Source organism: Desmodus rotundus, chromosome 11, assembly GCF_022682495.2.
Source record: "Desmodus rotundus isolate HL8 chromosome 11, HLdesRot8A.1, whole genome shotgun sequence".
Lineage (NCBI taxonomy): Eukaryota > Metazoa > Chordata > Mammalia > Chiroptera > Phyllostomidae > Desmodus > Desmodus rotundus.
In genome coordinates this window covers 92,839,199-92,866,567 of record NC_071397.1, presented here as the reverse complement: position 1 = coordinate 92,866,567, position 27,369 = coordinate 92,839,199, and the positions used below count along the sequence as shown (strand labels likewise).

General features: G+C 38.7%; 1 protein-coding gene across 4 annotated transcripts in view; it reads right to left on the bottom strand.

The window, feature by feature from the left end:
* ESR1 (estrogen receptor 1) overlaps positions 1–27,369 on the bottom strand; it is a 345,015-nt gene that overhangs the window by 123,738 nt on the left and 193,908 nt on the right. For all 4 annotated transcript variants that reach the window (XM_053914185.1, XM_053914184.2, XM_053914186.2 and 1 more), the window contains one exon: positions 4,240–4,575. In XM_053914185.1, the coding sequence (XP_053770160.1) occupies positions 4,240–4,575 (336 nt within the window). The remainder of the gene's footprint in view (positions 1–4,239; positions 4,576–27,369) is intronic.

The following is a 27,369-nucleotide window of genomic DNA, read 5'->3' as shown; positions in this document are numbered from 1 at the left end:
GGGAATCAGAGTACTGGGGAGGCTTGTCAAGTCCCTGAAATCTGCAGGAACCTCCCATAATAGAATGGGTCTCTTGAAGATGCTCCCAATTCCCACTTTGAGGTATCATGCCCTCTGTCTGCCCCCTTGTCCCTACCCATTCGAAGCTTTAAATTATACTCACTAAGTGAAACTAACTTGCTGCAAGCCAACTAATGCCTGTTAAAAGTCCTCAGAATGCAAGTTCTACACATGCCCCTGGATATTGCTCTGCCCCTTACGAAAGAAAGGTTGGAAATGAGCCTCACTACAGCAACTGCTAGAGAGGTCAGAGTGGCAGGTAGATTCTGAAGAGAGGTAAAAAAAAAAAAAAAAAAAAAAAAAGTAACACTAAAGCCTTGAAGATCACTTTTACTTTGTGGAAAAATTGAGTTCTAACAGGGCTCAGAGATTTCTTAAAAGCAGGAGTTTCAAAAGTCACCTTCCATTCACTCATTTATTCATTCATTCAACAAGCATTTCCTGTGCTCAGCTCATTACTAATTTAACTGATGGGGATGAGGATTAGAGCCAGGAAGCTAATCACTGGATTCCTGGGGAACAGGGGAGCAAGAGAAGCCTTGAGCCCTGGGATGGCTAAGACAAACATGCACCCTCAAAGACAACACAGAAGCTTCTGAGGAACCTGAGCTTGGGCCTAGTAGGAGGTCTGTCCAGCAAAAGGGGATCCTCTCTTCCTAGGGCCAACACTGGACAAGGATGAAATCCACAGTAAAATACTGGGAAGTCAGGGTTCAGAAGGGAGGGGACTCTTCTAGTGTTGAGTAGAGAGGAACTTGGGTAGGAAAGGGAGAGAAGAAGGCATAAAACTCCTAGAAGAAAACAGAGAGAATAAACTCCTCGACATGAGTCTTCAAAATACTTGTTTGGATTTGACACCAAAAGCAAAGGTAACAAAAGCAAAAATAAGCAATGAGACTACATCAAACTAAAAAGCTTCTGTACAGAAAAAAAAATTCTACAAAAAGAAAAGGAAACTCTATAGTGGGAGAAAATATTTTCAAATCATGTATCTGATAAGGGATTAATATCCAAAATATATAAAGACCTCAAACAGCTCAATAGCAGCAGCAACAACAAAACCTGATTTCTTAAAATGGCAAAGAAACTGAACAGTTTTCCAAACGAGATACACAAATGGCCAACACATATGTGAAAAGGTGCTCGAGAACAGTAATCATCAGGGAAATACAAATCAAAACACAATGAGGTATCACCTCGCACCTGTTAGAATGGCTATTATCAAAAAGACAAGTGATAGATATCAAGTGATGGAGAGGTTGTGGATAAAAGAAAACATTTGTACACCATTGGTAGAAATGTAAACTGATGCAGCTACTATGGAAAACAGTATAGAGGTTCCTCAACAACTAAAAATAGAATTACCATATTACCCAGAAATCCCACTTCTGGTTACATGCCCAAAAGAAATGAAAACAGGATATCAAAGAGATATCTGCTCTCCCAGGTTTGTTGCAGCATTATTCACAATATCCAAGACATGGAAACAGCCTTGGTGTCAGTGAGTAAGCGGATAAAGAAGATGCGGTATACATACATAGAATGGAATATTAGTCAGCCACAAAAAAGAAGGAAATCCTGCCATTTGCAACAACATAGATGGGCCTTGATGGCATCACATGAAGTAACATAATCAAGACAGAGAAAGATGAATACTGCTTGGTATCACTTATATGTGAAATCTCTAAAAAAATTAGTCTAACTCATAGAAACATAGTAGGAAAGTGGTTGTCAGGGCCTCAGGATAGGGCAAATAGGGGCAAATTGTTAAAACAGCATGGATCTAATGCAAAACATGGTGACTATAGTTGATAAACCTGTATTATATCACTGAACCTTGCTGACAGGGTAGAACGTAAGTGTTCTCACAAAAGAAAAGGCAAATACATGAGGTAATAAATGGGTTCATTAGCTACATGGGAGAAATCATACGCACACACACTTTAAATATCTTACAATTTTGTCAATTACACCTCAGTATAGCTGAATTTTTTTTAATGAAGCTAATTCACAATTTCTGTTATATTGATATACATTCTGAAGGTTATTCACATGTCCAGTGCATCGTAAAGCTAATTCTACCTTCTTCTAGAATTGACTTTCTTGCTACTTTTTTACTACTATTTCCTATTCCTTCTTTTTAAAATTACTATTATTATTCTCAAATTATTACCGTATGTAGTATTGTCTATATTAGATTTTCAGTGTGGGCTATTTTTTAAATGACAGATGGTATCTTGAATATATAAAAGGTTTTCAAAATGTGACTGTCAATTTTTCTGAAAGCTTGACAATCATCTTCAAATTTTTTCAGAACTTTCTTTCTCATTTTCCATCCTTTTTGAATCAATAACTGTTTTTATTCCACTTGGTCAGACAAACGGGCTTTTGATTTATAACAGCTGTATTCTAATAGTATACACACACTTACATATAATTTATTTTTTGACTTTATAATGCTTTTTTTAAAACCAACAAATAACAAGATACAGTTTGGTTCAAGGATGTTGAAATCATTCAGGTCTCCTGAGCGAAAATAATCCAGTTATAGAGCGACCTCGCTACACATCTTACTGCCGTAAAGTTGCTCAGCTCTAGTTTCACAGTGAGGGGCTGTGCGGGGTAACAATTTTTCCTCCCTTTTATTTCTGTCCCCATTTTGCATTTCAATTCCGAAGATTATTGCCATGAATTCTCCAACCTCTGGTAACATATTTGAATTTAATTCCACTTTTTCCAAGGACCCTTCAAATTCTTCTAATTGTAAAAAGGTCATGATGGGAATCACTTCATAGCTATAAAAATGTATATATTTGAATTCAGCAGTGCCCTGCAACTAATGCAGCTAAGACTTCATGAGGGAAATATATGCTTATATACAATAAAACTTAGCAACTAAAGTGGGCTCTCAGGGATAGAGTCATTATTATTTCTTCATTTTCCTCTCTCCCAAAGTATGTAAAAAGGCAACAACAAATATTAAGATAAAATCTATAGCCGCATTACATTTCGATTCCAATATTTGCTTACGATGGATCTGTTTCATGTGAATGCTAAAGTGGGCAGGCACTCAATAAAACTTATTTTCAAAGGTGGCCGGGAGCTTTCATGTGCCAGTAGGACTCACTCTAGATACCTAAACATGCCTGGTAATCCCCACTCTTCAAAAGCCACATGTTAATATGTTAATATATGCAAATATATAAACTATTCTCTAAGGCCAGATATATGTTCACTTGGCCTATAACAGATTGGTGAACTCTGAAATGCAAATACAAAACTCCGCATTTATTTAGTTTAATGTAAAGCATCTCATGCTTCCAAGGTAATAGTTGGTTTCATCAGTTAAAAAGACACCAAATGAGACAATCTCTCTAAATCTATTACTGATTTGATCTATAAGCCCTGGAAAAAGATTGAACTTCCTCTTGCCTTGAGCCTCCCATGTTAGCTCCTGAATGGATATGTTGGGACATGGAATAGGTCATTTTCTAGTCTTGTGTCCAAAAAACTAGAGTTCTCTCTAAACGAGAGCAGCAGCCAAGTTTATAGGTGCGCCAGTTCGGAGAGAATCAACCGAAGGATCAAGTGTCACTTCAGCCACAGTATTTTTCTATAAGCTCCTCTCAGGACTAGGATGAAAACCCAATTAGTCTATTGGATTACTTTTCTCCTAAAATATTAAGAGTAGAGAGTTAAGTGAATAATTGGCATTCAGTAAGGAAACCTATTATCTCTTTAGTGCACAAAGGTCTTAAAAGATTTTAAGGTAAATTGTTTATTAATGATTGAGGGTTTTTTAACAAAAGTCCTCAATATTAAAAAAAATATGTAGATCATCGATCACTTAATGTTAAAAATTTTCACACTGTCATCACATAATATTACTTGCATCTATTATGTAATGTCCACCCCAGACTTTTTTGGTGACTAGAATGGGTTAAAAACAATGTCAGCTTAAGACTTTAATCTTCTAGATTTTTGTTTTAAAACATTATTTCCTAACTTCCAGGAGAATGACAGTGTACTGATACTAAAAAATAGCACCACCTGATGTAATTTTGAAACCAGTTGGACAATAAGTTATCATTTTCCATTATTCGTCTCTCCTACGACATCACAACAGGTCATAAATAGTTCCTGACTTTTCAAAACAAAAGTCAAGCTTCGTGTGCTTACCTGGCACCCTCTTCGCCCAGTTGATCATGTGAACCAGCTCCCTGTCTGCGAGGTTGGTCAGCAAGCCCATCATCGAAGCCTCGCTGAAGGGCCTGGTAGGATCGTACTCGGAGTAGATTATGGGGGGCTCGGCCTCCATCAAGGCATTGACCATCTGATCAGCTGTCAAGGATAAGGCGGGGCTGTTCTTCTTACTGTGCTTGATCAAGAGAGGGCTTGGCCAAAGGCTGGCAGCTCTCATGTCTCCCGAGGACCCCGCTTCATTCCTGTTCTCCCCGTCATCTCTTTGCCGCTTGTGTTTCAACATTCTCCCTCCTCTTCGGTCTTTCCGAATCCCTGAGAACACAGAAAGGAAAAAAAAAGTTTATTCTTTTTTTCAGATATATTTTCACACTAAAACCATCTTCAGTGCCAATATCCCTTTATTCTATTTAAAGAAATATCTTGAGGCACAAATATGCTGGTGTTCGACAACCAGCTGTCCAGGAAATTTTTTTTAAAGGCTTCGATGTGCAGCATTCACCAATTCCCATTGTGTAAATGCTCCTACCATGACAAATTTGAAACTACCTGGCAGACGTCAAGCAGCTTACAGAACTCCTGAGAACTGAATAGACTTTCGTGAGCCAGTACAAGCTGTCTCCGACAAACCATGTGTGTGTGTAACAGGTGCCACAAAAAGACCAGGATTATGATTCGTTCTCCTCGTAATATAACTTAGCATCAAATACTGCTTCTGCTGGGAATATTATTTAATAATAAATTAATGCTATGCAGAGCTGATTCTTTAAAAAGATTACTAAAACTGACAAACCTATGGCAAGATTCACTAAGGAAAAAAAAAGAGAAAAAGCTCAGACAAAATCGGAAATGAAAGAGAAGTTGCCACAGACACCACAGAAATAAAAAGGCTCACGCAAGAATACTATGAGAGACTATATGCCACCAAATTCAATAACCTAGAGAAAAATGGACAACTTTCTGGGTATATGTAACCTTCCTAGACTGAATCATGAAGAACTGGAAAATCTAAGTAGACCAATCCATAGGGAAGACATTGAAACATCCAAAAACCTCCCCAAAAGTAAAAGTCCAGGACCAGATGGTTTTACCAGTGAATTCTACCAAACATTCAAAGAAGACTTAATACCTAACCTTCTCAAATTCCTCCAAAAAATTAAAGAGGCAATACTGCTTAACACATTTGATGAGGCCACCATAATCCTGATACCAAAACCTGGCAAAGATACACACACACACACACACACACACACACACAACACTACAGACCAGTATCTCTGATGAATACAGATGTAAAAATTCTAAACAAAATACTGGCAAAACATAAATAAAAACACATTAAAAAATAATGCATCACGATCAAGTGGGGTTCATCCCAGGGGTAAAAAGACAGTTCACCATACGCAAATTGATCAATCTGATACACCACCTGAACAAAATAAAGGATAAAAGTCATATGATTAATCCAATAGATGTAGAATAAACATTTGACAAGATACAACATCCATTTATAATTAAAACGCTCAGTTAAATAGGCAGAGAAGGAAAGTAAGTACCTCAACATAATAAAGGCCATATATGACAAACCTTTAGCTTACCCCCACACTCTCACATCAGTGAGTGTCCACTCTCACCACTGTGATTCAATATAGCACTGGAAGTCTAGCCACAGCAATCAGCAAGAGAAAGAAATGAAAGACATTTGAATTGGGAATGGAGAAGGAAAACTGCCACTTTTTGCAGAAAGCATGATTCTTTATATAGAAAACTCTATGTTAAGTGAAATAAGCCAAGCAGTGAAAGACAAGTACCACATAACCTCACATGTAAGTGGAACCTAATCAGCCAAACGCACAAGCAAGTGAAATTATAACCGAGACAGTGAAATAAAGAACAAACTGACAGTAACCAGCAAGGTGGGGGCAGGGGAATAACAGGGGAATGAAGGCGAAGGGTCATCAAGGAACATGTATAAAGGACCCATGGACAACACCAATGGAGGGGTAGGACTGAGTGCAGGAGGTGGGGGTGGGTGGGACAGGGGAGAGTGGTAGGGGGAAATGGGGACAACTATAGTTGAACCATAAAAAAATGGGCTAATTTTACCCAAAGCGATATACATAAACCACACAAACAAAATGATGAGCAAAAGTAGCTAGGTATAATAGAGTACATTCTCTATGCTTCCATTTAAATGAAGTTTGAGAGCTAGCAAAATTGATCTGGCATAATGGAACCCTGTAAGTGCTGGAAATATTTTATATCTTGATTTATGTGGTGGTTACATAGGTGTTTACATATATAAGAATTCACTGAGCTCTACACTAATGATTTGTGCACTATCTTAATGTAAAATTAAATTACAAGACATATTTTAAAAAAAGTAAAATCCTAAAGACTCCAGAAAAAAACTATTAGGAAAAATAAACAAATACAGTAAAGTTTGGGGGTACAAAATAAAGAACAAAAATCCATTGCATTCCTATATACTAACAATGAAATTTCAGAAAGTTAAAAAAATACATTCCTTTTGCAATTACAACAAAAAAAATAAAATACGTAGTGCTCTGGCTAGAGTGGCTCAATGGATGGAGTGCTGGCCTGCAAACCAAAAGGTCGCTGGTTCAATTCCCAGTCAGGGCACATGTCTAGGCTGTGGGCCAGATCCCCAGCTGGGGGCATGCAAGAGGCAACCACACATTGGTGTTTCCCTCCCTCTCTTTCTTCCTGCCTTTCCCTCTCTCTAAAGAAAAATAGATAAATAAATAAATGAAGAAGTAAACTTTAAAAAAAATGAAAATACCTAGAAATAAACTTAACAAAGGATGTGAAGGACCTATACACTGAAATAACATGATATTATTAAAAGAGATTGAAGAAGACACAAAAAAATGGAAAGATATTTCACGTTCATGGATTGAAAGAATCAGTGTGGTTAAAATGGCCATATTACCCAATGCAATATACAGATTTAATGCAATCAATCCCCCATCAAAATCCTAATGGCATGGCATTTTTTAAAGAATAGAACAAGAAAATTATCAGATTTGTATGGAATCACAAAAGATCCCAAGTAGCCAAAGCAATCCTGAGGGAAAAAAAAAAAAAAGAACAAAGCCAGAGGTATCACACTCCCTGACTTCAAATTAAATTACAAAGACATTTTTTAAAAGGAGGGAGGGGGCAGAGGGGGAAGAATTGGGACAACTGTAATAGCATTAACAATTTCTTAAAAAGCATTTAGGAAGCATCCTTTCCATTTAGTAGACCTCTTAACAGAAGACACTAAAGAGGCATGACTTACCAAAATGTACCCTACAGCCTCCGGACCCCAGAGGTGCTCTGTAAGTCTTTTATTGTTACTGAGCTACAATTTATCTCCTTAGGAATTGACCCAAGAGCCTCAGGTAGCTCACTTGGTTCTAAGATTTTCACAAATGTATTTCTCTTTTCCTACTAAAGAAGTTGTTAAAAAGTTTAAAATAATTTTCCTCAAAGATTTACCCGGCTATGGTTCTCACTAACTAAATTATGGAGGTCAGGGGAGAGAACCTTATTTCTTTTGCAGTGAAACTTTGAGGCTTCAGCTCAGCATCTTAACCTGGAAAAGGCCATGCTGTGGTGCTGAAATGTATCAACAGAAACTGACATTTTAAAGAGGGTAATTAAAAAGAGTAATGGGGGGATGGGGACAACTGTAACTGAACAACAATTAAAAAATCCAAAAAATAAAAATTTTTAAATTTTAAAAAAGAAAAAGAAAAATTAACACAAAAGTCTATATTTTTAAAATGTTACTCTGTTCAAAATATGTTAGTAAACAACAGTTCTTAAATGTATATGAAAGAAATCATCATTTTGGTACAAAGTAATACAATTACTTTTAATATTAAAGTCATGAGAAGGAAATACTCTATATCACCTGTTCTCTCATTCCATAACAAATGGATAACCAATGTCAGAATTTTGTTCAATTTTGTCCTAATTTGTCGAGAAATTTGGACAAATGTGTGACATTTTTATGCATAACTTTTATTTTTATAAGTCTATATTGGAGTCTGTATATTAGAGGACACTTTGAAAGCATAAAGAATCCACAGACCCTTCCTGTTTGCACAGAATTAAAATAAGCATTTCCAGAACTCTTAGAGTAAAGCACGGTGGTAAAGATTATCACCACTGATCTGCCCTGAGCACTCCTCACGTGCTTTAAACACTTCCTATGTACTTTACAGGTCAGCACTTTAGCACCACACTAGCCCCCACAATACTCTGGGCTGGTAAATATCGGGGACTGCTACCCTGAGAGGCAGCACTTGTCCAAGACCATCCTCTGTTAGGTATGATTTGAGAGGCTAGCTCTAAAATGCTAAGTGTTTTTTTTAGTTAACAGTTTTAAAATTGTATCCATTATCAACAAAGTTGACAGATGTAAGGATACTCAGAAGTAAAACCGATCAGACGAGAAGAGCAGTTGTATCTGACTCGTCATATTGTCCTTAGTTGGGCATTTCAACCATTTCATTGCCAAATGTACCAGTGAGATTATATCTGAATTAAAAGAGATGATATTCACTCTCCTCTCAGCTCATCAGCACACACCTGGAGTATCACACTCATTGCTGAGTGCTACATATATAAGCAAAGGAAGTCTACTCAGGTTAGAGTAACCAGGATGGTGAGGAAACGTGAAATTGGGTCACATGGAAAATGTAACTAGGAGAGGTTAGCCTAAGGAAAGGAAGGTTTAGAAAAAACATGTCACCCTCAAATGGGATGTCCTATATAAGATGGCGTTATAGCCTTAATGTTTGTGTTCCCCCAATATTCATCTGTTGAAATCTAATCCCCAATATGACAGACAGTATTTGGAAATGGGCCTTTGGGCAGCTAATTCCTGAATGGAATTAGTGACCTTATAAAAAGAGGCTAGAGAGCTAGCAAGCTCCCTCTAGCATATAAGTACATAAGAAAATGACTGTGCCATCCAGGAAATGAGGAGCAACTACATCAAGACTGAAGGGATTCAATTATCCAGTAAGCATTTGAGCTATGCGACCTTCACTATGCCTTCCATCTTCACATTGTACGATTCTATGATCATCTATTTGGAATGTAAGACCAGAAGCCTTAGGATGAAAAACAGGAAAAAAAAATCAAAGCAAAGAATTCCTTTAGGTTTAGTTGTCTTAGGAAACTCTGAGGTCAGAATCTTGAGAGGGTGAATTCTGATTGACATTAACGTACTTTGGGTTGGAACTGGGGTTAAAATAAATGGATTATTCTTCAGTATAAATATTAGCCAGTGTATTACTCAAATGCTGCTTATTCCCTTACTATACAACTTTACAAAGAGGTTGAGACCGTGAACAGATTGTACAGGAAAGCTGCAACAGCAAATAAAATCTTTCCTTATCAGATAAAGATATGATGTGATGGTGTGAAGGGAAAAGCAAGTGACTGGACTAAAGAAGAAATGGTCAAGGGTGGTATTGCTCTCCCGAAGATGAAATCGGGGCTCACCCGATTACAACTCCACACAAGCCTTGTATTTTTTAAAATACAGCTTATGCTTTATATTATAAATGTCACGCAACTTCATTTTGAAAGATTTCAAAGATAAAAACAAGTAGATAGGAAGTTAATGAAACAAAACAAAATGTAGTATTACCACCCACTTTCGAAGGCCCCAGCGGTCACCCTATAGACAATCTGACTTCCAGACAAAGAATTTTAGACTCAGTTCAGGTACTAGGAGTGAGAGTGACCAAATTTGTGTATCAAAGTATTTGTTCATTGAGTAAAAACTGTTCAAAGCTTAAAATGTACAAAATACGCAGTGATAAACAAAGATCATATTACCCTCCATCAAGTTTTCAGGTTGAAGGAGGAAACACAGTTAAAAAGCATTCAGCATTCATTGAATGAGTGTATGAATGAATGAGTGAATGAACGAAATGTTTATAACACAATAGAAGGGTTGAGTAATGTAAGGAGGAGGAAACCAAAAAGCTTCTCTAAGAGACAGGGTTACATGTGAGCCAAATCATGAGATTTCCTTTCTCGGAGAAATGCAGAAGCACAGAGCTCAGGCGCTCAGGGGTAGTACCACTCCTCAGAGCGGTGAGTCAAGCCACCACCTCTCTCTGAGTCTCACAAACATGTGTTTCAGACTGTCGAACACAAGACAAAAAATGACCACAGGTTTGGGATGTAGAACAACCACATACAACTGGAGAGACTGAAGAGAGAGTTGAAGATTTGTAAAATCACCAAATAGTCAAATAGGAAAAGGTAGATTCAATTAGCGTTAACAATTTTTTTCTGTAATTTAACCCCCAAAGTACTATATTTTTCAAATGCCAAAGTCCCTGCAAAATGTACAAACAGAACAAAAGTAGAAAATGGTACATATTATGTGGCCAACTGCACATGATGGGATCCTGGGGACGGCTCAGTGGGGAAGGCATCCTTTTCTATCTGTGAAGAGTAATTGTCACATTACCAGTGCATACCAGCGTCATTACCAGTTACAATATTGCACAAATGTTTTATAGCAGTTCAAAGCAAATCAAACTGCAATTGAGTAGAAGAAAGTAAAAAATGACCCAACTTCTATTTTAGCTTAGGTAAAATGAGAATCGCCAATCAGAACCAATGATTACAGGCTGTGTCTTAGTTATATAAAGAGATGGAACATAAAAGTGGCATGCATGATTAAAATCCAAAAATCACATTAAAAACTCAACCTCTGCTCCCTCCCAAGACGTTTTACAGTATCATTTGTAGAGCAGGAATACAAATTGATATGTATTTCACTTAAGCTCACTTCCCTTTACCTAAGTTATTTTATCTACCAGTGGGGAAAAAACCAAAAGACCAAACTAGGAGTTCACAGAGCAAAGGGAAAAAAAATAGCTGAAATGATGTAAATATTTAAACAGGTAGCCTCTTGAGAGTCAAAACATTTATTTGTAGCAAATGGCTTTTGGGGAGGTTACAATGCCATATAAACAAGATGTATTGTTAGTACACGAAAATGCCATTTCTCTAGGACAGTGAAGGAAAACCTCGAGCAGCACAACACAGCCGTCGTGCGACACACACATGAGTGTGCACACACTGTTAGCTCTCAAGATGTGCCACTGATTGACAGCACTGGCATCAAAGCAAATTTCTTTGCACCCCCCTTTTTAAAATTTAATCTGTATTGTATTTTTTTCCATTACCATTTAGTCTCCTTATGTCCCCTCTCCCCCATGATCACCATAGTGTTGTCCATGTCCATGAGTCCTTTTTCCTTTTGGCTCCATCCCTCAACTCCCTAACCTCCCCCCCCCCACACACCAAATAGCTGTCAACTGTTCTCCATCTGTGAATCTGTCTCTGTCTTGCGTGTAAGTTCAGTTTGTTCATTTGATTCCACATATGGGTGCTCATGTGGTATTTGTCTTTCTCTGACTGGTTTATTTCACTTAGTATAATGTTCTCCAGATCCATCCACACTGTTGAAAAGGGTTAAATTTTTGTTCTTTTTTACAGCCAAGTAATATTCCATTGTATAAATGTCCCACAGTTGTTTTATCCACTCATCTATTGATGGGCACTTGGGCTGCTTCCATAGCTTGGTGATTGTAAATAACACTGCAATGAACATAGGGATGCTTATGTTCTTTCAAATGAGTGTTTTGGGTTCCCTTGGATATATTCCCAGAAGTGGGATAGCTGGATCAAAAGGCAGATTCCTTTTTTAATTTTTTGAGGCATTGCCACACTGTTTTTTAGAGTGGCTGCACCAGTCTGCACTCCCACCAACAGTGCACAAGCATTCCTCCTTCTCACGTCTGTGCCAGCACATGTCATTTGTAGATTTATGATGATAGCCATTCTGACAAGTGTGAGACGGTACTGTAGTTTTAATTTGCATTTCTCTGATGATTAGTGACATTGAGCCTCTTTTCACATGTCTATTGGCCATCTGTGTGACCTCATTGGAGAGGTCCTTTGACCAATTTGTAATTTGGTTGTTGGCTTTTTAAAAGTTTTAAGCTTACAATAGTTCAAGGATTACCTGCTGGTTTCATATGAGAGATTGAAAAAACTACCTTTCATCCACAAGCCCAACATGATGAGAAATGTCACCACTTTCAATTTTATCCCCTCGAGTTCAGCGTTCTCTGCCATCCTCGTCACACTGTTGCAGGGGTTTGGAGAGGCTGAGTACAGAACCACCGTTTAGGAGCGCTCCATGGGAATTTGTGTGATTCTAATGCACCAGGAAGTGTTAACTTAAGAGACTTTTATTAAACTAATAAACAGGCAATTGGACTGAGAATGAAACAGAGGGAGAGGGTGCACAGGGCGCTCTCCAGGTACGGCAGGCAGGAGAATCTCTTCCCAAACTGTCTGGAATTTGGGAGGAATGCTGCAAAACAGGACAGGGACGAGCCCTGGCAAGGAGAAAGAATCTGAAGACATGTCATCTGCTGAAACAATTATGTTCTGACCATTAAATAAAAAGATCTGTCTCAATGTGTCAAAACAGATGTTTTGAAATACAATTTCTAATTACTTTAAAGTTCATTTAATCCTTCCTTTTTTTCCTCCATTCTTTAAATTCTTTGCCTTGAGCATTGTGTCTCAGGAAAAATTAATACACTATCTGAATATTCATTACTTAATAGGATTCATTGGATTGTTTACTTCTAATGCATTCTACTTTTTAAATTTTCTCTTTTCTGAAATAATCTTTTTTTTCTTCGTAATATCCTGTCCCTCTACAAAAAGCTAGTATAACTTTAGTATTTTTCCAGTTCCCTAAGACTACTTGAATGTATTGTTAAATGTTTTAAATATATGCATAATAACCTTTGTTTTGTTTCTCAATAATCTCACACTATTCACAAGGTATTAAAAAGCCAGACAAAGTGATATGCTAAAAGCTTTTTAATTCAACATAAAGAAAATGAAAGTGTTGAATTAGTTAAGAATTAAATAAAGATAAGAACTAATAAACTTTCTTCAAAGAAATTCCCCAGCATCAGTTCTAATATTTTCCCTTCAAACACTAAAAATGAATCCTATAAGGTAGGAACTATTATAGTCTCTCATTTAAAAGAGGAAAGAAATTTAGAATAACTATCAAGCCCAAGGTTACACCAAGGGCAACAAAGAAATTTGAGCTTAGGTGAAATATGCCATTATAGATTATTATTAATATTAATATAGCCTCTAAGTGTATTAGGTCAAAGGACTATAAATTATCCAGTTCATTTTACTTAACTGATGCTCTTTCCCTTCCTCTGTCACAGCCAATAAATCACCACATCCCAGGACTTCCTCACATGTCTTTCTTCAGTCCCTTCCTTTCTAACTCACCACCACAATCCTAGTTCCTGCTCTTAACCCTTCTTGCCAGCAACCATGCAACTACTCCGAATTTGTCTGCTTGCCTACCTTTGATCTCCCTCCCAATCCAATGAACTGATGATTGACTAATCTCCATTGTACACCCACTTTATCCAGTATCCTCTGTTCAGGTCCCTCAAAGACTTTCTCAGCCTACAGGAGTAGTTTAACAGTGCTCGGCAGACGCTTGGTGTCCTAGTGAGATCACAGCAGAAGTTGGGAGGTTGGGGTTACATTTTTATATATATGCATTTGTATTGGGATTGGGGAATAACTTATTTATTGAAGAGTTTACTGGTTTTATTTTAAATTTAAAAAAACAACAACACTGATCTCCTGAATAAAATTAAAGAGTACATTAAAACTCATGAATTTCTACAAATAATCCCAAAGTACTTTTCAAACCTATCTTTACAAATCCCCTCCACAAACCTTTATTTTTCATTAAACAAGTCTGGGCCTGTACTACTTTTTAAAACACATGCTAACATTCCCACCTTGTGCTCTTTCTCTCTCTCCTATCCGCCTCCACAACCCAACTGAAATCTCCTTTTCTCCATAGTCAAGTCTTGGCCCCATCCCAGTCTACTGGCTCTACCTCCTCCCTTCCTGTAGCTTTTCTTTCCTGTAGACTTCACTGAACAACTATCATATGCTACCTTCTACATGTAATTGCGCCTGAGTCCCCCCTCCGTGAGCTATAACCTGGAACTTCCTTCCAGGCAGGAAGCTGGAGCGATTGTAGAGCTTACCTTATTTATTTTCCTTTCCTCAAGGAACTTACCAAAACTTGTGGGATGTAGGGAAAGCAGTGCTTAGAAGAAAATGCAGAGCATTAAATGCATGCATCACATAAGAAGAAAACTAAAGCAATAACCTAAGCTTCCACTAGTTAGAAAACTAGAAAAAAGATCAAACTAAGCCTAAAGCAAGCAGAAAAATAATAAATATTAGAACAGAAATTAATAAAATTAAAAACAGAACACAATAAAAAAAAATCAATGAAACCAAAATTGGTTCTTTAAGAAGATCAATAAATTTAATAAACTCTTAGGATAATTAAAAGGGCAGGGGGGACAAATTACCAATATCATTAAAAAAAAAAGAGGCGTCACTATTATTACATTTTCCAGTGATAAGCCACAGACCAGACTAGAAGATAATATCTAAAAAATACATATTGAATGAAAGATTTTCTACCCAAAAAGCTCAAAAACATTTATTTGCAAAGATATATGCATCCCTATGTTCATTGTGGCACTATTCACAGTGGCCAAGACAGGGAAACAAATAAGGGTCCTTCAAAAGATAGTTGGATAAAGAAGATGTGGTCCATATATACTATCATATACTACTCAGCCATAAGAAAAGATGAAATACTGCCACTTGTGACAACATGGATGAACCTTGAGAATATTATGCTAAGTGAAAGGTCAGTCAGAAAAAGCTAAGAGCCATATGATTTCAATCATACGTGGGGTATAAAACTGAAACTCAAGGACACAGATAACATTTTGGTTGTTACCAGCAGGAAGGAGTATGGGGGAAGGGTTAGTGAGGAAAGGGTAAATGGGGCCAAATATATGGAGATGGAAGATGATTTGACATTGGGTAATGGTCACCCTGATAATTTTAATAAAAAATAAATAAAAGATTTGTAATCAAAATATATAAAGAACTCTTGAAACTCAACAAAAAGAACAAAAAAATAATTTTAAAATGTGCAAAAGATCTAACCAGACACCTCACCAGAAAAATATATGCAGTTGTTTAAAAAAAAATGAAAACATGCTATTGTCACTTGTCATTCAAGAAGAAAAAATTAAAACAATAATGAAGTATCACTACATGACTATTAGAATGGCTAAATCCAAACACTGACAACACTAAGTGTAGCCGAGAATGTGGAGCTGAAGGATTTCTCATTCATTGCTCGTAGGAATGCAAAATGATACAGCTACTTTGGAAGAGAGGTTGGCACTTTCCTGTGAAGCGAAATACAGTCTTTCTACATCATCCACAGCTTGTACGCCTAGATATTTACCTAACTGATGTCAAAATGTATGTGCACACAGAAACCTGCAGGCTAAGGTTTATAGCAGCTTATTCATAATGTCCATAAAATGGAAACAACCAAGTTGTCCTTCATGGGTTAATACATAAAAACAGTGGTATATCCATACAATGGAATACTATTCAGCCATAAAAAGAAATAAGCTATCCAAGTGAAAATATATGGCTGAAACTTAAATGTACATTGCTAAGTGAAAGTAGTCAGTCTGAAAAAGTTACAAACCATCTGATTCCAATTATATGACATTCTAGAAAAGATAAAAGTATAGAGATGCTAAACAAATCAGAGGTTGCCAGGGGCTCAAGGCAGGAGGGAGAGGTTGAATAGGTGAATTAGAGGATATTTTGTAGGGTAGAGACACACTAGGGTCCTCTGGGTGATTAACCATTGTGAATTAATTGTCCTTGATGAGTCTACTTGGGTATAGATGAGCTTGATTCCTCCTGGGGGTGCAAAGGGCACATTTTCCCTTTTCCTCCCAAAGTACAACTCCAGTCACACCAAGGCCCACCATCATGCCCAGTCATGTTATCCATGCTAGCCTGGGCTCTCTGTCATCTCAGGCCCCGAGCTGAATTCCTATTTGCTGTGCCAGTCGGGAGTCAGCAATGATGGGAGGGAGCAGCAGCAGCAGTACAAGGGAAGCAAACCCAGTTAATATGCTGCCAGCCCTGCCCGGCCCTGTCTGTTCCATCACAGAGCACATGCCCACAAATTCACCACACCCCATGCCTCTGTCTGCCCTGGTGAGCTGGAGCTGTCTGACCAAAAGTCACTTGAAAAACACAAACTGCAGAATAACATAATGATTCTCCTCTGTAATTAGCATATGTTTTATAATCAGGAAAATAAGATGCATATATGTTATTGTTTTTACAATTAATTCTTCTGCAAAGCAAGTGCATAGAGAGTATTAGTCCCTCTTCACCAAATCATACTGGAAAATTATAATTTACTTTGATGATATTTGTCTCAAGTTTAATTTTAAAAGGGATTACATTGTTCCTATTCTGACTTGTCATTCTGCTGTTTAAAAAATGTCCCTTGTGGTTGGGTCAAGACATTGTGCTGAAACTTTTCTCCATCTGACCTCAATCCATTCCTCAATCAACAGCATTTGGGTGTGGCCATTCACCCCTAGAAAGACTGGGTAGAAGCAAAGCCTGGCTCAGATTGCCAGCCATCTGAATAAAAAGCCCATAAAGATTCAATCCGGTTCCGGCCAAAATGGAGGCATAGGTAGAAACCCTGCACTTCCTCACACAACCACAAGGAAGATAACAACCAATCTAAAAAAAAAACAACAACCAGAAGTGCCAGAAAATCAAACTGCATGGAACTCTGACAACCAAGGAATGAGAGAAACATTCAACCAGATTGGTAGGAAGGAGATGGGCGGCCGGGCAGGCAGAGAACACCCGTGGCAAGGTGGCAGACTGCAAGAGCAAGGCAGGGCTGGCTGAATGGGAAACTAAGGCTCAAAACTAGCTGTAAACTATGGCAGGGGTTGCCACAGTGGGAGAAACTCCTAGTCTCACATGAGAGTTTGTTGGAAAATGGGACTACAGTCAAGCAAGCAAGCCGCATTATTCCCTCTCGGACCACTCCCCCACAGACAGCGTCACAGGGCAGCAAAGAGGGTCACCCTGCCCTGGAGAATACCTAAAGCTCTGCCCTCTTACAACATAACAGGTGCTCCGAGACAAAGAAATATAGCCTAAAAGAAAGAACAGAGCAAAACTCCAGAAAAAGAGTTAAGCAATGAAGAGATAGACAACCTATCTGATGCAGAGTTCAAAACACTGGTAATCAGGATGCTCACAGAACTGATTGAGCTCAGCACAAAATGAAGGAACAAATGAAGGCGAAATAAAGTGAAATAAAGCAAAATATACAGGGAACCAACAGTGACGGGAAGGAAACTGGGATTCAAATCAATGATTTGGAACAAAATGAAGAAATAAACATCCATCCAAAACAAAATGAAGAAACAATAATTCAAAAAAATGAGGAGAGGCTGAGGAACCTCTGGGACAACTTTAAACATTCCAATATCCAAATTATAGGAGTTTCAGGAGAAGAACACCAAGAACTTGAAAACTTATTTGAACAAATAATGAAGGGAAATTTCCCCAATCTGGTGAAGGAAATAGACTTCCAGGATGTTTAGGAATCCCAGAGAGTCCCAGAGAGAAATTGGACCCAAAGAGGAACACACCAAGGCACATCATCATTAAGTTACCCAAGATTAAAGATAAGGAGAGAATCTTAAAAGCAGTAAGAGAAAAGGACAGTTTCCTACAAAGAAGTTCCCATAAGGCTATCAGCTGATTTCCCAAAAGAAACCTTGCAGACAAGAAAGGGCTGGAAAGAAGTGTTTGAAGTCATGAAAGGCAAGGACCTACATCCAAGATTACTCTATCCAGCAAAGCTTTCATTTAGAATAGAAGGGCAGATAAAGTGCTTCCCAGATAAGGTCAAGTTAAAGGAGTTCATCACTACCAAGCCCTTATTATGTGAAATATTAAAGGGACTGATCTAAGAAATTTAAGAAGATCAAAAACTATAAACAGTAAAATGACAACAAACTCAAAACTATTCACACTGAACCTAAAAAACAAGAAATGAGCAAACAACTAAAACAGCAACAGAATCAGAGAAATGGAGATCACATGGAGGGTTTTCAGTGGGAAAGGGAAAGAGAAGGATGAGGGGGAAAGGTACAGGGAATAAGAAGCATAATTGGTAGGCATAAAATAGATGGAAAGAGGTTAAGAATAGTATAGGAAACAGAGAATTCGAAGAACTTATATGTACAACCCACGCACATGAACTAAGAGGGGGAGAATGCTGGAGAGTTGGGGGGTATAGGGCAGAGAAGGGATAAGGAGGGGGGGAATTGGGAAAACTGTAATAGCATAATCAATAAAATATACTTTAATTTTTTTTTAATGTCCCTTGTGGAAACTGAAGCAACGAAAGAGGTATCCCTCGTGTAAAAATGCAGTGTTTTGGAATTTTCCCAGAAGTCTAGGAAGGGAACGCCAAGAAGGGGAACTCAACCACAGATTACCATACCTTTAACTGCATGTCAAATCCTGTTTCCTCATCCCAGCAACAAAACCAAGAGTCAAGGTCCAGGTTAAGTTAGGGGTAAGTCACAACCACATGTGTCTTCATTGACATAGGTTTTGACTTAAAAGTATAATATTTGCTCTTAAAACTACTGTGCATTTTAATAAAAACTGCTAACAAAACCTTGCTTCTAGAGACAGCTGTGGCAGGCTCTTCTCTAAGAATCTGATTTATTAATAACAAAATTTATGGGGTGAGGAGAAAAGCAATACTTATTTTTCTTGCCTGGCTCAATTTCCCTGTAATATCTTAGTGATACGTCTCCAGCTGTCAGGCATTCCGTAGCCAAGGTTCAGCCTGTGAAGTTCTCTCTCTTTTTCTCCCATTTCTTAGCAATTCTGCAACTCAGACTCACAGTTTTCTTTCTCGAACTTGTAAAATAAACAGTTTGTCTCCCCAGCTCCTCATGGGTCTCTTCTTTGTCTTATGCTGGAGGGTGCAGAGTTGGGTACAAATAAAGTCTCTGTTGTCTTCAATGTGGATATGATGAGTCCCTCCCCCGACTGTCACTTGAGTCACCAACACCCAATGACACTCTCTTGGACAGAAGTGCCTGCCAGTGGGACAGTCATCACACAGTAATCCTACAACTGGGTCACAAACAAGTCCACCCTCGCAGGAGCTTTAAGAGATCCTCAAGTGAGTGCATGTCATATTTCTCCAGGCTTAAAAGGGGTTATTCCTTCGTATAAACTCTCATTTGTGAACCTCGTCACCTTAAATACATTAGAGATCTCTGGCATGCCCTATCATCTGGAAACCCAGTGCTAGGCAAATTAGGAACTCAATAACTACATAATGAATTTATGTCTCATCCTGGCAGCTACCACAAATCACTGTGCCTCCTTTCTTCAAATATCGATCTGAACAAGCACAAGACTAGAGAATGTTGAAATTAAGAATGATCAAAAACATTAATGATTACAAACTTCTACTGCACTATTTTAAGAGAGCTCATCCAAAGGAAAGAGCTCATGCTTATCACTGATACATCAGGAGCAATTCCATCTCACCATACTGCGCCAAAGGAGCTCTCTGTTGCCCCAACCCAGAAAATCCCTCTCTCTGATACGTGCCAAGATTTAAATGTTTCTTAATGATGAGGGCTGTGCCTAGTTCTTTGTATTTTCCACTAGACATAGCTCTGTGCCTTGTAAATAAATTACTTTCCAAAGTAATGATCAATGAATGTTTCATGTATTGAATTGAACCAGTGCCTTTCAAAGACGACAATATTCCACTGAGGGCAATAGCATTCTTCCAGGGCCAGCCTCTCCTCTCCAGAATCTCCATTTTCCTTTTCTCTGACTCTGTTTCAGTATTAGAAACTCCTCATTCAATCCAAACAAAGTAGCATATTTATTGTGCTGTGATTTATTCCTGAATATCAAATCTCTCACCCCATCTCATTTGAATGCCATTATGCACTCTTACAATGTCTTATCCACTTTTCTGAAAAAAATTAATGCATCTCGATGCAGGCAGCATGTCCACATCTGTTTACTTCATGAAATACCAACTGGATCCTTGGCTCACAATTGCCAGAGCTGAAATTGTATTGCAAATATCTTAGGCAAGCTGGATTATCAAATATCAAATATATTCTCAGTATATGCTGCTCCGGAACACATGTCCTTGAGTGGGCAGATACTTAGCAACATGACCTAACCACTGGTTTCCTATAAAAGCCTAGATTTTACTGCTGGAGAAGGGGAAAGATGGAGAAAGAGAAAGAAAAAAGCGTGGGGTCAAAATACAAAAGTTGACACCAGAGATGTCTAAAATAGAGTAGCAGAAGAAATTCCAAAATAAGCTGGCCAGAACACTCTTAAGCCCAGAGGAGATACATGGGCAACCTTTTAAACATCTATAAAAACAGTTCAAGACTTAGGCAACTCACCAGGCATGGTTAACTGTCCGTAAGTCAAATTTACAGAAGGACGTCCATGTCATCATTTGATTCCCTGAGGTCCTAATACCTTGTAAAGATAATTATGTGGTACATTTACATAGTGGAATACTACTTGGCCATAAAAAGGAAGGAAACTTAAACTGTTGTGACAGCGTGGATGGACCTGGAGAGTATTATGCTAAGTGAAAAAGACCACTCAGAGAAAGACAAGCACCATATGATTTCACTTACATGCAGAATTGAATGAACAAAATGAATTAAACAAAATAGAAACAGACTCAAAGAAATAGAGAACAGACTGACAGCTGTCAGAGGGGAGGGAGGGCATTGGGAGCCGGGTGAAAAATGGTGAAGGGATTAAACAAGAGAAATAATAAACTCATAGACACAGAAAAAAATATAATTATGTGGCTTCTCAGCCTTGCCCTTATTGCACCTGTATCCGTTTATAAAAGCCATTCATCTTGCACGTTTAGTCGAAGTCAGGAGTTAAGATAAAGGACTGAGTAGTCTCAGAATAAAAATACAAATATTACTACCCCCCCCAAGAAAAAAGATAAAGGACTGAGAATCAGAATGAAAGCTGCAGCCCAAACAAAAATAAAATGCTCCTATTGCTATAATTTCAGAGACAACTTCTTAGGCTTTACTCATAGCTGACAGAATCACAGAGTTAGTATATGTGCCGAAGGGAGATGTAGGTCGGAAATTGTAAGCTGACTCCAAGCGTTCTTGGTGAAAGGGCTCTCCCTTCTGGGGAGAACACAGGAGGACTTCTGCCCTCTCTCACGAAGGCTAGTGCCATATACATAGTCAACCTCATCACTGTTTAAAATTCTTGACAACCAGAAAGTGTGTATCTCTTTCAAGATTACTATATTTTTAGAAATGGTGATGGCATATAAAGTATGTTCATTTTGTGATTATAGGTCTCCAAGAAACAATTTGAAAATACCCTGTTTAAGTTGGCAGGGTTTTGATTCAATTCAGAGCAAGGCTATTAGGGTTGAAACACAGACTTTTAGGTGGATTCACAGGGACACCTCAGTGTCCCAGGCCTCGAGCCTTCAGATAAAGCCTTCTGTGACCATAACATTAATGAAAACTGTCTGAATGTCCTGAGGAAAAGGTAGAAGACACCATTATAAGCAAGGCAATGGACTTGCTTTGTAACTGAATGAGAAATATTTTTAAAGCTAGAAAGAATACTTAGTTGAGAGCTCATTAGATGGGACACTCAATCTTTAGAGAAGATACAAAGGTTTTAGTTGGCAGATGAAGTGGAGGCAAGCTTAGCTACCCAGGTAGTATATTTTTGCAATAATAGTAATTTTAAAAGTGTTCTCTCATTGAAATGGTTATATCTAGACTGAAGTTCACCAATCCTGAGTCCAAAGCAGAAGTGTCCACTTCTTGGAAGGAAGAGAATTATCACTGTAGAGGCCTATAGGACTGTGTAATGTGGAGGGCAATTTGCATATCATTTCATTGAAACATCTGAGCTATTAACCCCCATTTTATAAATGAAAGGCTTGAGAAGCTGAGATGGCTTAGCTCACAGGCACACAATTAGGGACTGACAAAAACTGGGACTCAAGACTGCTAGTCCCAATGCCCATGCCCTTTTCCCTGCTGTCCCATCCCCAGCACTAGTATGATTATCAAATTTCACATAAAATGGTGACTTGCCTTATGGGCTTGTTGACCCAGGATACAGAATATGCAAGGTCTTATTATTTCTTGATATTATGTTCATTCTAAGCTATTTTACTGCAGGCTTATTACACATAATGCAGTAACCTGAACATGCTAGAAAATTCTTTCACGGTACATGATCACTTTTAACTCAAGCAGAAGCTACACATTTGCTATCACTAAGCAGGATGGATAGTTAGTTTTAATCAATAAACAGATGGGTTTTAAATATGGCCACATACAGATGGTAAAGTCGGAAGAAGACTGCAGTCTTCTTTTAATGAAAAAGTAGACGCAAGTACAAAGGATGATCTGAGAAGCTCAAAGAAATTGTAAACCCTAAATTGCAGGGAATGGAGCAGAGTAAAAAGTTCCTTACAGTAGACAGAAGAAAAAGGAGAAAATTGGCCCACTGATAATGATGAGAGAGTTGGAAATGGGGATAAGGAAGTGACAATTATTTTTCCCATGATTTTAAAGTGAAGGAATAGAACACAGAGCTCCTGAAACTAAAGATCTTTCTTTTTCAGGGGGAAGGCATATAAAAACCACATGCAGTAGAGGAAAGAAAAATTTAAGATGGATGAAATGGCCTAAATGGAAACTAGAAAAATGAGGGGGGTGGTGTCTAAAAATGCTACTTTGAAAATTACAAGATTGTCACAACTTTTTAAAGGAATCATTTCTGAACTAAGGACCTGATTGTTAAAAGAATTTTCTGGTAATTTTGGTGATATGTTATCATTTTTGGCTCACTAAGTAACAAGAAGATCTAATCTACATTATTCTTCTTCACAATATTACAACTTTACAAAAACTGAAATATCACACTGAGAAAGACTCAGCAATTGGGGAGAACAAAATTAAAACTAAAGATACATGGACTAAAATGAAAAATAAAAAGATCTCTTTGGTTGCCAGATCCTATTAGAATAAGTTGTTGTATTTATTCTTCTTAGGTATTCTAATAGCATAAGCTTCCTAGAGTTACTATCTGTATATTATGAACTAATAATTATAATTGTTACATAGAATAACTAGCTTATGTGCCAAAGACTTTATTTAAGCTGTCATTTTAATAATTCCTCTCTGTAACTGCGAATGCCATTATTCGAAATAGGGTGAAACTTAACAGAATGAACCTGTTAAAAATAAAGTGGATGCATCTATGAAATCTTAATTATAATTACATAGTCATTTGTGGTCATTTTCAATAGTTCTTGGCAAAGACAAATGAGCATAATGAGTTCCATTAACAGACTGATGTACTCTGTTTACATGTGGGGGTGGGACTTAATGAAACCGTCCCATGCAGCCGGAGAGCGCGCGACAGCAAACGCCAGGGCCGGGTGAGAATCTGTGCCCTAGTCTACGTGTCAAAACATCGTGTAATGAACGAGATTGCAAAGTATTTGAAAAAAAAAGTGATTCTCACCAAAAGTCAGTAAATCCTCAGCAAGTGAAATGGCTACTTTTAGCTTTTTAATAAGTGAAAAGGATATCAAGGTCAATATTCTCCCACTCCTAATGTTCCTGTTCTCATAAGACCCTGCAGGATGTTTATACGGGGGTGTTATTAGAGCATGAGAGCTGTCCTTCTCCGGATTTCACAAATGTCATGGCACAAGGCGGTGACCGACACCGTATTTTCCTTGGGTGGGATCAGAAAACTTGGGGCTATTTTCACCAGCTGTCACCTCTTCCATAAAACCATATAGATTTCCGGGGGGATAATCTCTATGATTAAATTGTTTTTAAATGGCACACACAACAAAAAACAATTCAGCGGTTGAGGGAGACACTGGCACAAACACTCTAACAGAAGAGGCAGGTTAAATCTCAGCTAAGTAAATCATACAAAACTAAATCAGCCCTTCGCTTAAATTAACCAAGATTCATTTCCACTGCATTGAAAAATTAAGGGATTTGTAAACTAAGGTCCGAATGTAATAGAGGATGCAGCTTAGCATCTGTCAACCACACAGAATGCTTTGGGGTTTCTTCTCCAATGTGATGTCTCCTGATTGTTAACACGGCTCGGCGGAATTCTCTGGTGATAGAAATGCTCTCTAGTGGGGCTGCACCATATGGTAGCTACTAGCCACTTGCGGGTCCGGAGTACGTGAATGTGGTGGGTGCCACTGAGTTGTTGTTATATAGTATAATTTCACATTACTTCATTTAGGTTTAAAGGGCCACCAGTGGCTCGTGGATACCTACTGGGCCATGCAATAGACAAACGTGTGATGACTAAAATCTGGCAACATGTAACAGTGCTCGGGGGGACAGAGAGCAGCCATCTCAGAGGGGCTCACCTGCGGATGCACGTTACAAGCAGCTGGGGAGCTTGGAAACAACTCTGGGATGCTCTCGCAGAGTCTAACCTAATTGGTTTGGGGAGCGGCCATGGAAGAGTATTGCTCTCTCTAAATCAGAACAATGAATGAGCCTAATTAGAGGAGATGCTCCCAAGATTGGAGTTCCTAGCACTGCATTCATCCTATAATACCTCACTTGAGTGGGGCAGCCGTGAGGGGGGAAGGAGGCCCTTCCAGAGTCAGAGCAGGTTACCAAGGGAGACCACACAGTGTTGAAGCCTCTGATTGATTTTCAGAGATTGTAAGAAGGAGCTATAAAAATATAGGAAAATGAAACATGAGAAAGATACAGACATGGGGGAGGAGGACTCACCAAGCATAAAAAAGAATTATGAAACCTGTAACACAAGTGAACCAGCTAATATGGTTCTCAAAAATACCATAAAGAAAGGCCTTCCATAACTATACTTTCCCTGGTGCTGTGTTATTCAAAATATCTGAGATTAGGATAAGCATTGAATCATATCAGTTTGCCCCAGGACAGACTTTTCTATAGGATGTAAGATTGATCAGAGAGCTCTGTGTATTTTTGATGATACATCTCTATTAGGAAAAATACTTAAGCAAGCACCCCCAATAGATGTACATATTTTAACTACATTAATGTACTAGTATACCAAAATATTCTGTGAATATAATGCATGCAACCTGAAATGTAATTTTCTTAATGCGACTTAAAAATAAAAATTATACAGTATTATTTTCTTCCTGCTCTCGAATAGACTGCGTTGCCTGCTTTCGAAACTACCCGGAAGACAACTACGATGCAGCTTGACAGGCGTATTTAGACATTGCCCGTTAATGGTCGACTGCCTGTGATGTGTTCCAATGAGATTTTAATCGCCCTTTTACACACAGACAAACTGGGGACAACCCAGGCCTGGAAAATGAACTCAGTGCTCTCTCTGACTGTGCTGGATCTCAACAGCAAGGTGAATTTTCACCGTTACAGGCAAAGGACTTTACCTTTTATTAATTTAAAGAAATGAATGCTCCCTATTTAGAGTACAGCCAAAAGCCCCACTAGGGCATTGCCCTGGTCATTTTTCATAAGTATTAAATTATTATTCTCAACACGGGATTTGCTGTTACCACTTGGTCTAGCACCTAGTTCTGCTGTGTCCAATCCAGTAGACACTGGTCATATATTGCAATTTAAATAAAATTTAATTTCAAGTGCTCAATAGCCACACGTGGCTAGTGGCTACCAAAACAGACTGAGCAGAACACTTCCTTCTTTGTGGAAATTCTATTGATCAGTGCTACGTGAGGTACATGGCATATCCTTCTGGAACTATGTCATAGATGAAACTGATGTTACTGCCAGTAGAACATCCTTTCCACCTAGTTTTCGCTATAACTGTATCTGGTCACAAAACCCCCTTTTTGTGCTCTGCCTCCACGCTCCTAGCCTCTTGCAGCTGGATTTGTTTGTGGCCTCCACCTACAGAAAGGTCCCTTCCTGCTCCCAGTCCAGCCAGTGCAGAGAAAGACAGGATGGCACCATTCTTACTTGTCCGTCTGGTGAAGCTTATAATTAAATCATTCTGCCAGACACAGCACAGCATGTGGTCCACATCCACACCCAAAGCCTGAGTGGACGGCTGTGTGGTTCACCAGACATCACCCATTCCTCACCTCCAGCCTCTCCCCAGTGGCTCAGTTGGCCAAGTTCCCGAGGTCATGCTTCTGCCCAAGCTGTTCAGAGGCAAGTCTCAGCCCTGAACCCAGCAGTGGCTAGGGAACTATTTATAGCACTTGCCCAGGTGTCTTCCTGAAATGGACACCATCTCCAGAGCCCTTGCCTACTGGTGGGTGTCCTGTCCCTTACTGGCTGATATCCGGACACTGGCTCGCGCAGTGCCTCCATCTGAAAACCCTCCTGGTGGCTGAACCCAATCTTCTTTGCTACACCCAGAGAATAGCATTGTCTTGAACTAACACTGACTTCCCAGAGCCAGTGGAAATTTTCTCCTCTTCCACTGGGTTCTGGCCAGTGGTACTCTAGGGCCTCTCTCCCAGCTTCAGCTGGTTCTTTTATTTGGTTCCACAACCAGCTTCAAGGTGGAGACTGTCTAATTTATGATATGATTCACTAAAAATACCTCACTCCTGGCCTCACCGTGAATGGCTAGCAGATGTCCCAGAGAGTCTGCAAATGCAGTGGGGTTTTTCCTTTGAGTTTTACAGCCTTGTAATAGAATAGAACCCATGACCTTGGTCTTATTAGCACTGAGCTCTCACCAGCTGTGCTAACCCGCCTCTAAGTTTCAGTGGAAGTTTAAGGTCACGGAGATTAGGCCGCCTTTTTCTATTATGTTTTCTGAAGATAGGATGAATTACCTTGATTGCAGAAGTTGCCCAGATAAAAATATCACAACTTTGTGATTTTTGGGACCTGTGTGCACTCCTAGTGGATGTGGAGTGAGCAATCAAAATGGGCTGGCATGCATCAGTTAAACCCCTTCCGAAAAGAAACCTGATGGTGGGGGATGTCTTGCTGAGAA